Consider the following 15,701-nt stretch of genomic DNA (forward strand, 5'->3'; position numbering starts at 1 on the left):
CTGTCTACATTGCCTCAGGTACCCTTTTCTGGACTATAGACTTTGTACCATACCTGTTTGGCCAGCTGCCATCCCGCTACGCGGTACGGCCCAGTGGCTCCACACCCCGCCCTGTGACACCCACCACTAGATGTGAAAGTGGTGGTTCAATATAAAACCATCACTAGATGTTGAAGAGGTGGGTCCATATTAAGCCACCACTAGATATGGAAGTGGAAGGTCAACTAAAAACTACCACTGGACGTGGAAGAGGTGGTCCATATAAAGCCACCACTAGACGTGGACAAGCAGGGTCAATAGAAAATCACCACTGGACGTGGAAGAGGTGGATCCATCTAAAACCACCACTGGAAGAGGTGGGTCCATTTCAAGGCACCACTGGAAGTGGAAGAGGTGGACATAGAAGAGCTGGGTCCATATAAAACCACCACTGAAGGTATAAGAGGTGGGTCCATCCAAAACCATCACTGAAGGTATGAGAGGTGGGTCCATATAAAACCATCACTGGAAGTGGGAGTCAGGTCTATATAAAGCCACCACTGGACATGGAAAAGGTGGCTCCATATAAAACCAGCATTGGATGTAGACGAGATGGGTCCATATAAAACCACAACTGAAGGTATAAGAGGTGGATCCATACAAAATCATCACTGAAGGTATGAGAGGTGGGTCCATAAAAAACCATCACTGGAAGTAGAAGTGTCAGGTCCATATAAAGCGACGACTGGACATGGAAGAGGCAGATCCATATAAAACCACCACTGGATGTAGAAGAGGTGGGTCCATATAAAACCAGCACTGGATGTAGAAGAGGTGGGTCCATATAAAACCAGCACTGGATGTAGAAGAGGTGGGTCCATATAAAACCAGCACTGGATGTAGAAGAGGTGGGTCCATATAAAAACACCATTGGAAATATAAGAGGTGAGTCCATATAAAACCACCACTGGAACTAGAAAAGGTGGATCCATATATAACCTGAACTGTACATGGGAGAGTGGCGTTCATATAAAACCCCTGTTGGTAGTGCTAGAGTAGGTGTTATATGAAAGTTTGAGAGTTGGGTCTATATAATAACTCTGTCCAGGTGCTGGATCTAGGAACTTCATAGGAAGAACCTTAAGAGGACATTTTAAGGGGGGGGGTTCCTCATAAAACCATGACTAGAAATAATGTATTGGAGTGTCTCCCCCACATTAATATTTAACCTATGCAACTACTGTATGTGGGTCAAAGCGGGATCAAAATAACTGACATCTTGATGACAAAAGGTCATACATACTGATATACAGCGTATACTTATCCTTGTATCAACATGTACGGCCTTTGTAGATTGTAATAAGGAAGCAGCATATAGTATATGGTAATCGATACACTCACCCGAGCCCAACATAGCACAGAAGATGAGGAGGCCAGTAGTGGAGAAGGAATTCATCTTGACAGGTAATCCGAAGAGTGCAAGTGAGATGATGTCTTACCATGATCAAGATTGGCTTAATATATACCATTCCTATTTGGAACTGAGGAAATAGGATGATTAAATATACTAACCATGTGCCATGCCCTGTGGTGTTGGGCAAGGCAGATGGCTTGTGGCAGAAACATACATCTTCCCCAGCTGGCCAGGCTCCTCTAAGTGAAAATAGTCTTGGATAGTTTTGCCCTTTGGCTTTAATTCCAACCATAATATCCCTGGAGCTTTTTCTTTAAATGCAGAGGATCAACCAGTCTTGGTCAATTTTAACCAATATTTGGTCATTTCTCCCTGGAGTAACTCTTCTTGTAGGCCACCCGGGTATTGTATACATTGTTTTATTACTGTTTTGATTTTTTTGGGCTACACTATGCTTCTATTTGGTATCCTGTATTACATGTAAAGTAAGTAAAAATAGGGAATACATGTACTGATCCTTAGTTTTGCCCCTTTTCGACTTATTCCACTACATGTTGTTAGAGGAGCTTTAGCTAGAGGTAGTGGGGGACAATGTGGTCTCTACATTTCTTAATTAAGATAGGAGAACTTATATGGGTCGTACCAGACCTAGGATCTTCTCCACTTCTAAGGAAACCCTGAATGTGACATCACCGAGACAGAACAGGACATTCCCAATCCCTTTCTTTCATTGTATTACATTTTTTAAGTGGTTTTCCGCTTTGGACAATTCCTACTTGTTAGAAGGGTCTGTTGACAATAAACAGATCACAAAGTGTCCCCCAGCTAGGTGTGCATCCTACAGCGCCACCACAAAAGAAAACTAAGTATTACACAGCGCCCATTAGTATAGATGGGTTGTCTGTGTAACGCAAGAGGACAGGTCCACCAGGAAGAGAGATACTCTTTCCAACCGCTCTCCCCTCCAGCCAAGAGATGAGGATCTTGAACAGAGGACCCCCTCTACTACCTCAGAATTTCCTAACAGGGTGTATGGAAATGGGTTTTCAAAACTAGACACACAGATTATTTTCATCAAACTGTTTATTTAGCAACCTGTGACCCTTTCCCCAGACAGTTATGCCCTGATTCGGTAAAGATTTACATTTGGACATTGACCTGTGGTTAGAACCACCAAGCCAAGCCGTTGGGTTATTATTGTACTTTCATTAGAAATCTCTAGACCAAAAAGGGAGCAGAGTGGATAATAGTCATACATTCAGATGATGGATGGTTATGTCATCATTGGGGACATTTACCAAGGGCAAAACTGGAGTAATATTTACTTTATTTGCGGAGTAGGCAGCACCATGGACATCAATACAGCCAGAAGCATTGGAGAATATTGGCCATCATGGTTACATTACAAATACCTTCGAGTTATATGCTAAGGAGGAAGACTCTCATTGTGTACAGTCACTTTTTATAGTTGACTTTTGAATAGTAAATGACTTATACACAAACAGAAGTTACTTTATGTCCAACTTCTACTCCTATTCAAAAGTTGTCATGCATCTTGCTGTAATTTTTGGTCTTTGATCTTGGGTTATGGTTTTCAGGTTGTGATTCGTTATGTGGGCAAACAGATAATGTGCTCTGCCTCCAAACTAACAAATATGGTCCTCAAATGTGATCCTTAGAATTTCACTGACCCTCTACTCTATGTTCGAGATTGACACTACTACCCCTTTATGAGTCTCAATATTAGGAAGGAACCCGTCAATGAGGCAATCACATAAACCCTGCAGCTCAATCACTTTAGTTTTTGACAACTGTGATGGTAAGGTTAATCCTTATATGTTGAGTCAGTATGACTAGAACAAGGTTTACCAAAATAAGGAGTCTTCAAAGTTCCATGGGCTTGCTCCTTGCTATGGCGGAAACTAAGGAAATCCCATGTCTGAGACTTTGCCATGTAAGTATGTTACATTGATACTTCTAAATGCCCCTTTGTAGTCACCACATCCCTCTTCTAACATTAGAGGTGGGATGTGACATAACAAAGAGGACACGGAGGTACATTAAGTAATGTGCTACCATCAGTTAAGAAGGTTGTGGGTAGGGGATACCAGGCTGTAAGCTAACATCAATGGAGGAACATGTAACAAAGGGAGAACCTGAAATGTGATGTCCCAAATAGGTCAGGGAAGGAGACATTTGCATTTTTTGTTTAGACGAGTGCTCTATCTATGTAAGCAGAGTCCTCTATGTACCGTAAGCAAACCTGTTTGGACACCATCGTAAATCCACATTGCGATAGTGGCTACTCAATTTACTCCATCCCTTGTCATTCTTTGCTCTTTGTATTTCCATGTTTTGGAATCGTCCTGATGTCACTTCTCAAAAGTTGGCAAGTATAATTATAATTGGTAAGTAATTGTAAGAGGGGTGAACATGGCTGGGATAAGTGATTGTAGTCTGTGTAACCTGTATTCTGCTGTACTCTGCGTATTCTGTAACTGTAGTTTGTTATTACTGTTATCTGTCTGATTATATTTGTAGAAGGAATATTTTTATTAATGAATAATTTGACAGATTGTACTGAGCATGCCCAGAAAGCCCAGCATAGCAGACTGAGGAAAGTTCTAGAAAGGAGGAGGAGCAGGAGGAGGAGCTCTGTGGCAGAGGAGCAGCAGGAGGAGCTCTGTGCTGGAGGAGCAGCAGGAGGAGCTCTGTGCTGGAGGAGCAGCAGGAGGAGGAGCTCTGTGCAGGAGGAGCAGCAGGAGGAGGAGCTCTGTGCTGGAGGAGCAGACAAGAGAGTGAAGGAGAGAGACTGCAGAGAAACTCATGAGAGGAGAGTATAAAGAGAGACCCCTGAATGGAAAGTCTGGAAAGAGAGCAGTTACAGGCGTGTGGCTGAGAACTGCTGGGACTGTCCTCACTGATGTGGCAGGTGGGAGCTGAGGAGAAGCCTGTGACTGTGATATGTGGATATTTGCAGAGACTGATATAGTGTCACTGTATAACCCACTGATAGAAGAATTTAGGTTCTTATCAAATAGAATCGAGGAGTCATCTGAATAAAAATGGTGCATCTTTATTCTTATCGATAAGGAAACATTATGACAGGTAGATCAAAAATTCATCAGCAAATGTCTGCCGCTACCTTCAGTATCATGGCTTGTATACATGGGATAAACCTAGTTCAAACTAGTCCTTAGTCAGCTTTGTTATCTCTTTATTCGACCTCGACACTTATATAAATACTTCACTTCTCTCTCTAAAGGAATTCAGCTGCCCACCCTCCTCTACTTGATAACATATTAAACACTTTGTCAGCAGAAAAACTTTTGCAGAGAAACTTGTATAGCTCAATACACATTTTAGTTTCCGATACATAAATTCATAAAACTTTCCTAACACCCACAGATATTAATTTTATTTCTGAAGTAAAGTTGTGTAAAATCTGCCACCTGTCTGGTTCCTGTGCTCATATATTGCACTGGATGTGTCACCCTTACACAATGATCAAGCTCCAGTCAATGGTGGCCTCTTATAATAGGTTTGTAATTCATACGCATCATTGTGAAAGTATTTGGGTACAATCATACCTTGATCTACAACCGTTGGTTGAGAGGCAGCATTGGCATGTATGGGAGAGGGCTGGAATGTAAAAGTTGCAATCTATTGGATATTTTATGGGGAGCTGAAATATAATCAAGCCATGTAGACTCAGGTTTCTTCCGTTATCCGAAGATATGTGTTGTATCATCAATAACCAAATTTTCTAAAAAGAAATCTTTCGAAATGACAACATAATATGGAAGCAGCAGCTTCAAATGAGGTAAAAAGAAATTGGCTACTAGCACCCTGAACAGCGATACTTACTATATATTGTTCCTACCAAGTCACCATTTAAAGTGTGAGAGGTAAAACTCTATAACACCATCAAAGGACGAATATTGACTCTTCATAGTGCCAAGATAATAGGTGTGGAGCTTCACAAGTGAACTACTAGCGTACCAGACGATCCTCCGGTCACCCAGGTTCTGACACAATAATGGGCTCCAAAGCTCCAGCAGAAGACAGTTCTAGAGGTGACTTTGGAGCCCATCACTTGTCACTACAGTCTATGTCTTATGGGATGATGAAGATATGTCCTGTGTGAGGACAACAAAGTCTATAATGCAATTAAAAATAGATGTATACGTGTCATGTATAGATGGAGGGTGGCCCTCATAATTATGTACTCTGGTGACCCCATAAAACCTCAGTAGGACATTGTTCTTACAATTGTAATGGCTCCTGTTTCCCGCCACTCTATACTTACCAGTCCCCGGCCTCCTGGTCCACGCTGCCACTCTCTTTATCCTCACTGGCGGCTGCTCCGGCAGCCAACATTCACTGGATTTTAGATGGTGATTTTATGTGTTGGATAGAAGTTTTTATCTTGTGAGTATATATTAAAAAAGAAGGAAAATATTTTTTAATCTGGTCCTACGCAGTCTTTGTGTGCTTTCTTCCTAATATCCTCCATATAGAGCTGCCAGAAGTACCCTGTAAAAAAATGGGATTTCTCCGAGTGTTACACCATCTGAAAACAGTGAAGGATTCTGGAAGCTTGAACCTGGTGTATATCTGTAGTCACAGCAATGGAGGCATTGAGCTTTCGGCGAGAACACTGAAACGGGCCAAAAATGAAATAAATTCACAGACTGGAAACCACATGGAATGGTGAGAAGTCCATGGGACTGTACTATTATTCATTTTCATGCATAGGAAGCGCTATACTATATTTGTCTTATATTACTGACTGTCATTCCAATAGCGGGACAGACTGTAGGACTCATTTTATATCTATCTTTTGCTTTATATCAATTGTATTGCGTTTTAAGGTACTAAACCATTGCATTCCAGGAACACCCCACAAGACCGAGAACACCCCACAAGCCCGGGTATTTTGGAGATGCTCTGACCCAGTCGCCTAGATATCACAATTTTGTCCTTATCACGGTCATTTCTATGGGAGTTACGGAAGTAGCTGGACCTACTAGGGTTTGGGGTGACACTCATACTGGAGATAGGTGCCATTTTATTCTATTTCCTGTACAGGATTATGGGGGACAGCGATCTTGCCTGAGCTGCTGTTAACAGCATTTAGAGATATTCTTTACAGTGGCCACAAGGACAATAGGAACCTGTGAACAGGAGAAGACCCATTGACTTCTATAGAAACGTGTTATAGGCAAGCTCTGTGACCTGTGCCAAGGCCATTGTGCAGGGAGGCTGAAGTGGGGAGCTGTGTCCATCACCTATTGTCAATAGTGGATCCAGTGTTATCTATATGTAGGTGTTACCGGTCATTGTAATCCTGCCTGTGATGATAATGCCTGCTGAAAAGTAATCTCTGCAGAACAGGAAGGGTCAGTCTATTATGATTGGTGGATCCTTTGTTATCTATATATAGGTGTTACCTGTCAGTGTAATCTTACCTGTGATTATAATGACATGACTGCTGAGAAGTGATCTCTACTGAACAGGAAGGGTCAGTCTATTATGAATGGTGGATCCTGTGTTATCTATATATAGTTGTTACCTGTCAGTGTAATCCTGCCTGTTATGATAATGAGATGATGCTGAAAAGTGATCTCTACAGAACAGGAAGGGTCAGTCTATTGTGAGTCTCAGTAGCAAGAGTGAAAACTGGATAAACTGGAGTGCAAAAAAGGTGTTTAAAAACTTGATTTAAACAATAGGTAATTTTTTGATGACATCCTTTCAGGATTGGGATAAATGTTCCTATTGTGTAGCAAAATACTGTTTTTATGTTTACTCTGCTAAGAGTGAATATAAATACAGGATTTTTTTTCTCCCCTTGCATCTGAGCGATGAAGTGGGCCATTTTTGTTACAGGTCAAACAGAAACGTGACAACAACATGCTGCTAGGAAATAGTTTATTGTAATATTGAGATAATCACATCTTGATCTAAATCTGCAAAGAATTAAAAGTCGCCTTCTGTATTTGAAACTGGTTGGGGGAGTGATAGGTTTCAGCAATAAACATTCAATGTTCAGGTATGTTTTTTTTTTATCCATGTGATATTGTATCTGGATGAAATCTCTGTGACATTTTATGCTATTTCCACTAATTTTGCAGTTCACTTTCACCGTATCTCCTGTTACTACCTGGAAGCCATCAACAAGTAGATTAGCTATGACTAACAGATCTTGCTATGGGCTAAATGCATTTCTACTTAGTACTCTGAGTGCACAAGAGTGTAGCCTGCAGCCTGTACCATTAATATATAAATAACTATGGGTAGTCTAATGCAGGAACGTATTGGTATCCATATATGATTTGGACTATTTGGAGGTTAGTCAGTTGATATGTAGCCAGGCTTCTAGGGTCATTCATCCTTCTGCACTCAAAGTACTAAATAAAGAGATGCAATCCATAATTAGAATTAAATGGAGCAAGATCTGTCAATAGGAGCTAGCCTGCTTGATAAAGGTTTCCAACAGGAGATTAGATTGATAAAAGAACATTTACTAAAGAAACACACTGTTCATAGCGCCCCAATATACCCGTTCATAATACACTTTATGCAGTTGGCTTTCATTTGGGAGTAAAGCAAATTTGTAGAGCTGAGAAAAAGAACTTCAAAAATTAGTCAAGCCATATCATTCAAAAATTGGTTCGTCTTTGAAGGTGATTGATTCATGATGGATTCTTGATTTAGCATTTCAGAAAAACCCTATTTTGCTCCTCCACTTTGATTAGACAGTTAAAATTATTCAAGCATCCGTCATAGTTAATACATGACTTTACGGAGTATTTCTCCACACTCCCATCTGTAAAAATAAAGCAAAAATATCATGAAAAAGGGAAGATCACCTCTGGGAGTACAACCAATTAAATGTGTGACCACTGAAGCTACTGGCCAGCTCCTGCACAGGAAGGGCAGGGTCTGCAGGGGTGGGGTTAATGGGAAGTTGTATAGTTTTATATGAACTGAATACTGCTGCTCCCCTGGTGGCCACAGTACTGCTATTATTATTATTATGATTATTACTACTATCATCATCATCATTATTATTTATTTTATGAATAATTATAATATTATATTATTTCTACATTATATTATAAATAAATTGTAATAATAACATTACTATTAGTTTTATTATAATATTCTTTTTTATTATATTAATTATATTATATAGTTATTATTCAATCTATTACAATACTATTTGTAGTAAATTCTATTTTTGTATAACTATTAATACTACCATCACCATATTAGTTTTGTTATATTACATTTTATATAGTTAATAGTTATATTACTATACTATTTGTGCTATATATTATATTATTATATAAGTCATAATTATATTACCATATTATTTGCATTAGATTTTTATATAGTTATTAATATTTATATTACTAAATTATTTGTGTTATATTATTATATAATTAATAATAATTATATTACCATATGATTTGTATTATATTATTAATAATAATTTGTTTACCAAATTATTTTTATTATATTATTGTATAATTATTAATACTATAATTACCACATTATTATTATTTTTATATTAAATTTTTCTAGTTATTAATAGTTGTATTACTATACTATTTGAGTGATATTATATTATTATATCATTTATAATAATTTTCTTACCAAATTATTTTTTATTATATTATTGTATAATTATTAATAATAATCAGATTAATTGACACATATATGTATAACATTTAAGGGTTAAAATGGAAATTAGCATTTCTCCAATAGGAATGTGTCATAAGTTGATGCTCTCTTACCAGTTACCATTGAGTTCTATCAGACTATCACTCAAGAAGGTTGTACATCTTAAGTTGTGTGACCCCCTAGAACAACGCATCATAGGGCCAAAATTATTGCGTAACATGGTCCTTATGGGCTGAAACTGGATGTTATCTCAGGTTCAAATCCCATAAAATTCATTGATGATTCTTCTTCTTCTTCTTCTGGATCCACAGATTCATTTTAAGCAGTTGATATGTAGGCAATTCCCCAATATATTATCTGAGGTTCACCAAACGTAAACCTGGAATTTTGAAGGAAATAAAGATTTGGTTACCTGGATTGCTTACTGTCCCCCTATAGTTTATACATTGTTTCTCGCTTCCAGTGCACTTCATAGGCCTGGTGCTCGTACATTCCTTAGTAGTTCCCTTACTGTAGCAGGATGGACATTTTACACCATTTGGTTTTGGATCTTCTGCAGGAACTGGAGAAGCAAATAGAATTATAGCCATGAATTATTAATTGTTATGGTTATTATAAGTTTAGATAATTCTCAACATTGTTATGTATTTATTTAATTGTTTATATATTTAATTAATTTATAATCTCTGTATTCAAAGTTCCAAAGTATCTCTTATACAAGTTCCTGAGAGGGCAATAAGAGCCACGGATCAAGTTCAGAACATGCTAGAAGGCGGCAGGGGTTTAAGAAGACTCCATAGATCTCTGGAACGGTGGGGTACAGGTAAGAGAAGATTTAAGGGTGATACATTTCTCCAAACCTTGATTTTCTGTTTCTGCCAAAAAAGTCACTTTAAAGTGTATGTCACACATTTACAGTTTTTAAATTGCATTGACCTACATAAAAGGTTAAGTCACTCTGCAAGTACATGACATTACTTATCCTGTACTGATCCTGAGTTATATCCTGTATTATACTCCAGAGCTGTACTCACTATTCTGCTGGTGGAGTCACTGTGTACATACATTACATTACTTATCCTGTACTGATCCTGAGTTACACCCTGTATTATACTCCAGAGCTGCACTCACTATTCTGCTGGAGGAGTCACTGTGTACATACATTACATTACTTATCCTGTACTGATCCTTAGTTATATCCTGTATTATACTCCAGAGCTGCACTCACTATTCTGCTGGTGGAGTCACTGTGTACATACATTACTTATCCTGTACTGATCCTGAGTTACATCCTGTATTATACTCCAGAGCTGCACTCACTATTCTGCCGGTGCAGTCACTGTGTATATACATTACATTACTTATCCTGTACTGATCCTGAGTTATATCCTGTATTATACTCCAGAGCTGCACTCACTATTCTGCTGGTGGAGTCCCTGTGTACATACATTACATTACTTATCCTGTACTGATCCTGAGTTACATCCTTTATTATACTCCAGAGCTGCACTCGCTATTCTGCTGGTGGAGTCACTGTGTACATACATTACATTACTTATCCTGTACTGATCCTGAGTTACATCCTGTATTATGCTCCAGAGCTGCACTCACTATTCTGCTGGTGGAGTCACTGTGTACATACATTACATTACTTATCCTGTACTGATCCTGAGTTACATCCTGTATTATACTCCAGAGCTGCACTCACTATTCTGCTAGTGGAGTTACTGTGTACATACATTACATTACTTATCCTGTACTGATCCTGAGTTACATCCTTTATTATACTCCAGAGCTGCACTCGCTATTCTGCTGGTGGAGTCACTGTGTACATACATTACATTACTTATCCTGTACTGATCCTGAGTTACATCCTGTATTATGCTCCAGAGCTGCACTCACTATTCTGCTGGTGGAGTCACTGTGTACATACATTACATTACTTATCCTGTACTGATCCTGAGTTACATCCTGTATTATACTCCAGAGCTGCACTCACTATTCTGCTAGTGGAGTTACTGTGTACATACATTACATTACTTATCCTGTACTGATCCTGAGTTATATCCTGTATTTTACTCCAGAGCTGCACTCACTATTCTGCTGGTGGAGTCACTGAGTACATACATTACATTACTTATCCTGTACTGATCCTGAGTTACATCCTGTATTATACTCCAGAGCTGCACTCACTATTCTGCTGGTGGAGTCACTGTGTACATACATTACATTACTTATCCTGTACTGATCCTGAGTTATATCCTGTATTATACTCCAGAGCTGCACTCACTATTCTACTGGTGGAGTCACTGTGTACAGACATTACATTATTTATCATCAGAATCAGAACAAGATAATATAATGCATGTACAAGGTGAACCAACTTTTTATATAGAGTCATGCTATGTGTAAACCGTGAAATGCTGTTTAAAGGTGAATATAGGTGTTAAATATATTTTCCTATCACTGACATTATATAGATTAGGTTTGCTGTAAATATGTGTCCGCTGGAGGTGCAACTACTGGGATATATAATGGCCACAAGGGGGGGTCTAATCCCATGCCCCCTATAAAGAAATCGCTGTGCGCATATGCAGTCACTTTCTACTATAGGGAATGGGAGATATGAAACACTGGAGATCTAGTACTAATTGGATATTCCTCAGTGAAGTCAAAGGGGCATCATTGCATGTCTTCTGCCATTCCTCACCCTTCCAGTGGGGGGAGTAAGGGAACCTATATAACATATACAAAGGTAAGACTATATGCATAGTATAGATGGAAGTGATGTCACCTTCATATCACTTACGCTGAAATGCGTCAGTGTTGCACTTATTTCCAGTACAGCAAGATGCGTAAATTCTGATTTTAACATTGAAATCGCGAGTCATCGATCCCATAGCTCCACACAGAGATTCATTGGCGCATCCTTTATAGATTGAATAGAATACTTTGTCGTCTGCAAAATAGATTATATTATTACTCATAGTGCAAAATCTGAATAAAGACATAAGCATCTTATTAATGCGAAAACGACTCACCATTGTGATAGTATTGGGAGCCGGTCATACATCGTTCTCCAATACATTCAACTTCAGTTTCGTTACACACGGTGGAGTTGGTAGACAGGCAATATATGCATTGATGGGAAAATGCTAGAAAACAGAAGTTGTACATTAGAGACTATTTTCTTGGGTTGGATTGACAATAATAATTATAATCCCATAATCTAAAAATCTCCATTTGCCACCCAAGCCTCACTCTGAGTAAAAAAAATCACATTGATCTTTTCATGCTTACAGCTACCTGAATTTTTGGGGCCTGAACAAGTCCGTGTAGCCTGGAGAGGCAGTCTATTGTACAGCAGATGGAATTTTCTGTGGTCACCTAAATACATGTAGCTACATGTAGATGAATAGTGGTCATCCAGACAGGAGGTCTAGTGGTCTCTTGGCAACTTGGATGAAAAAAACTTTCATATAGGAGGTCCAGAGTTTGCAGCTTACAAAGAATGACAATTTTCACACTAGCATTCCTTTACCCCTATTTCTGGTTTCCATGACTATTACAATGGGAGGGAGAAGAATGAACAACTAAGCAAGGTGAACACTTGTTGCTGGCTTTTTATTTCTAAAGAATAGGACATCTGGTTCAGTTTTTCATCCTTATTCCCTCCGGTGTCACCTGTGCCTGTTTTTCCATTGAAAACAGGCAGCGGTGACACACAAAAAGATTACACATGAATAAATATTAGTGTATATGGGGCTAAGAAAGTTATGCTGTATGCTACACAATCCCAACCTCTATCTGAGTTCCACAAATATTGATAATATACTGTATGGAGAAAAGTATGTGCCCCCCTCTTAATTATTGAATTCTGGCATTTCCTTCAGTCCCATCCCCCCGGTGTATAACATCCGGCACTCGTCCTGCAGTCACTTTACAGACATTAGTGATAGAACGGGTCATTGCAAAGAGATCACTGAATTCCAGCGCGGTCCTGTAATAGGACGCCACCGGTGCAACAAGTCATTTCCGGAAATGTATTCCCTCCTAGATATTCCACCATCACCTGTGACTGATATTATTGTAAAGTGGAAGAAACCGACGCAACTCAGTCACGAACTGCAGACCACGTAAAGTTACAGAGCGGGGGCGCCGAGTCCTGAGAAGTGCAGAAAAGTCGCCAATGCTCCGCTGACTTAATAACTACAGAGTACAGACCTGCACGCCAACCTTAGATCACCAAGCACAATGCCAAGCGTCGGATGGAGGGGTGTAAAGCCGCCACCACTGGACTCTGGTGCAGCGGAAATGTGTTCTGTGGAGTGACGCTTCTCTATGTGACGTGTTCTGTGGAGTGACGCTTCTCTATGTGACATGTTCTGTGGAGTGACGCTTCTCTATATGACGTGTTCTGTGGAGTGGCGCTTCTCTATATGACGTGTTCTGTGGAGTGACGCTTCTCTATGTGACGTGTTCTGTGGAGTGACGCTTCTCTATGTGACGTGTTCTGTGGAGTGACGCTTCTCTATGTGACGTGTTCTGTGGAGTGACGCTTCTCTATGTGACGTGTTCTGTGGAGTGACGCTTCTCTATGTGATGTGTTCTGTGGAGTGACGCTTCTCTATGTGACGTGTTCTGTGGAGTGACGCTTCTCTATATGACGTGTTCTGTGGAGTGACGCTTCTCTATGTGACGTGTTCTGTGGAGTAACGCTTCTCTATATGACGTGTTCTGTGGAGTAACGCTTCTCTATATGACGTGTTCTGTGGAGTGACGCTTCTCTATATGACGTGTTCTGTGGAGTGACGCTTCTCTATATGACGTGTTCTGTGGAGTGACGCTTCTCTATATGACGTGTTCTGTGGAGTGACGCTTCTCTATGTGACGTGTTCTGTGGAGTGACGCTTCTCTATCTGGCGTGTTCTGTGGAGTGACGCTTCTCTATCTGGCGTGTTCTGTGGAGTGACGCTTCTCTATCTGGGGTCTGATGGACAAGTCTGGGTTTGGTAATTGCCAGGAGAATGTTACCTGCCTGACTGCATTGTGCCATCTGTAAAGTTTGGTGGAGAAGGATAATACTATGGGGTTTGCTTTTTAGGGGTCAGCCTCTTAGTTCCAGTGAAGGGAAATCTTAATTCTTCAGCAAACAAGACATTTTGAACAACTGTTCGGCACTTTTCTGTTCCTCATGACTGCGCCCCAGTGCACGAGGTTGATAAAGACAAAGTGGGTTGGTTGGGTGAGTTTGGTGTGGAAGAATTTGACTGGCCGCACAGAGTCCTGATGTCAACCCAAACCAACCCTCCCCCAACATCAGTGTCTGGCCTTTTCTGGATGAATGGAAAAAATTTCCACAAACATCCTCCAAAATCTTATAGAAATGTGGAAGTGCTTTACTGCAAAGGAAGGGTGGGAAACTCCATATTAATGCCTATGGATTTAGTATGGGATGTCATAAAAGGTCCTGCAGGAGTAATTTGTAGGTGTCCCAATACCTTTGTCCATGTAGTGTATATACTGACCTGAGCCCAGCAAAGCACAGAAGACGATGAGGAAAGTAGTGGATAATGAGTTCATCTTGACAGCAGATCAGAAGGATGTGATCGAGATGAAATCTTCAGATAGTGATGAGTGATGTGGACTGGGCTCATATATACTATTCTAGATTGGAGGAGTGGATACAGGACGATGGCATCTACCCAGGAACTAGTATGTCCTGTGGTGCTGAAGAGGGCAGATGTTACACGAAAGCCAAATCAATCTTCCTCTTCTCCTGAAATGTAACTAGATTTGTAAACAATTATAAAATATTCTCACACCTTCATTGGGAATGGTGCCAGAGGGTGGAAGAAGCCCAATTAACCCCTTTAAATACTTCCATAATCCAGAGGAAGCAAAGAAAAAACCTTAAATTCTACATTGAACTCATGAATTGTTCCATCTCGACCCCAACTATAGCAATCAGAATAAATCCCCGGCTTCCATGACCCTCGGGGGGCCAACTTCCACTCTTAAAGGATCCTCACATTCGAGAGATAGTTAAGGATCACTTGGGTGAATGGTGGAGACCATTCCATTTTGTGAACTCATTTGCCACTGATTGTGCCCATTGTAGAATGGGACCCCACTCCGAGTATTGTTATGGGGCCGCAGGCGTACTTGTTATACCCTACACATGAGATAAGGTCAAGGCCATTTTTAGGACTAAACATAATAGAGAAGATTTACTAAGCAGAGTTCTATGGCAAATGTTGTGTGCGCCAACTTTATTACGAGACAATGACGTTTTTACGAATATATTGAATGAAAGAGGAGTCATAACAGGAGACAAATTTATTGAAGACGTACACCAGTTTTTGGAACAAATTGGGGTCAATACGATTACGGCGATACCAAATATATATTGTTTCTTTCTATATGTTTTACTACTTTTAGTAAAAAACTAAGTGTAAAAAATGAAATTTATTTTGTGTCGCGAAATTCTGGGAGGCAAAACTTTTTTATTTTTCCGTCGATTAAGCGGCATGAGGGCTTATTTTTTGCAGGATAAGCTGTAGTTTTTACTGATACCATTTTGGGGTACATGCGACGTTTTGATCACTTTTTATTC

General features: G+C 39.8%; 1 protein-coding gene across 1 annotated transcript; it reads right to left on the reverse strand.

Moving 5' to 3' along the window:
- Positions 1–8,109: 8,109 nt before the first annotated feature.
- LOC142662696 (protein RoBo-1-like) lies at positions 8,110–14,668 on the reverse strand. The gene is made up of 5 exons (XM_075840908.1): positions 14,614–14,668; positions 12,127–12,240; positions 11,895–12,044; positions 9,498–9,647; positions 8,110–8,225 (listed from the first exon to the last, which is right to left on the reverse strand). Exons 1-5 carry the CDS (start codon positions 14,666–14,668, stop codon positions 8,110–8,112), a joined length of 585 nt encoding a protein of 194 aa, XP_075697023.1.
- Between the last annotated feature and the right edge of the window lie 1,033 nt (positions 14,669–15,701).

This window comes from Rhinoderma darwinii, chromosome 10, assembly GCF_050947455.1.
Source record: "Rhinoderma darwinii isolate aRhiDar2 chromosome 10, aRhiDar2.hap1, whole genome shotgun sequence".
NCBI lineage: Eukaryota > Metazoa > Chordata > Amphibia > Anura > Rhinodermatidae > Rhinoderma > Rhinoderma darwinii.

Coding starts and splice junctions, on each gene's coding strand:
- LOC142662696 (XM_075840908.1), bottom strand. CDS start 14,668: ATGAACTCATTATCCACTACTTTCCTCATCGTCTTCTGTGCTTTGCTG. Junction 12,045..12,126: donor CTCCCAATACTATCACAATG/GTGAGTCGTTTT, acceptor TCTATTTTGCAG/ACGACAAAGTATTCTATTCA. Junction 8,226..9,497: donor GGGGACAGTAAGCAATCCAG/GTAACCAAATCT, acceptor TTATTTTTACAG/ATGGGAGTGTGGAGAAATAC.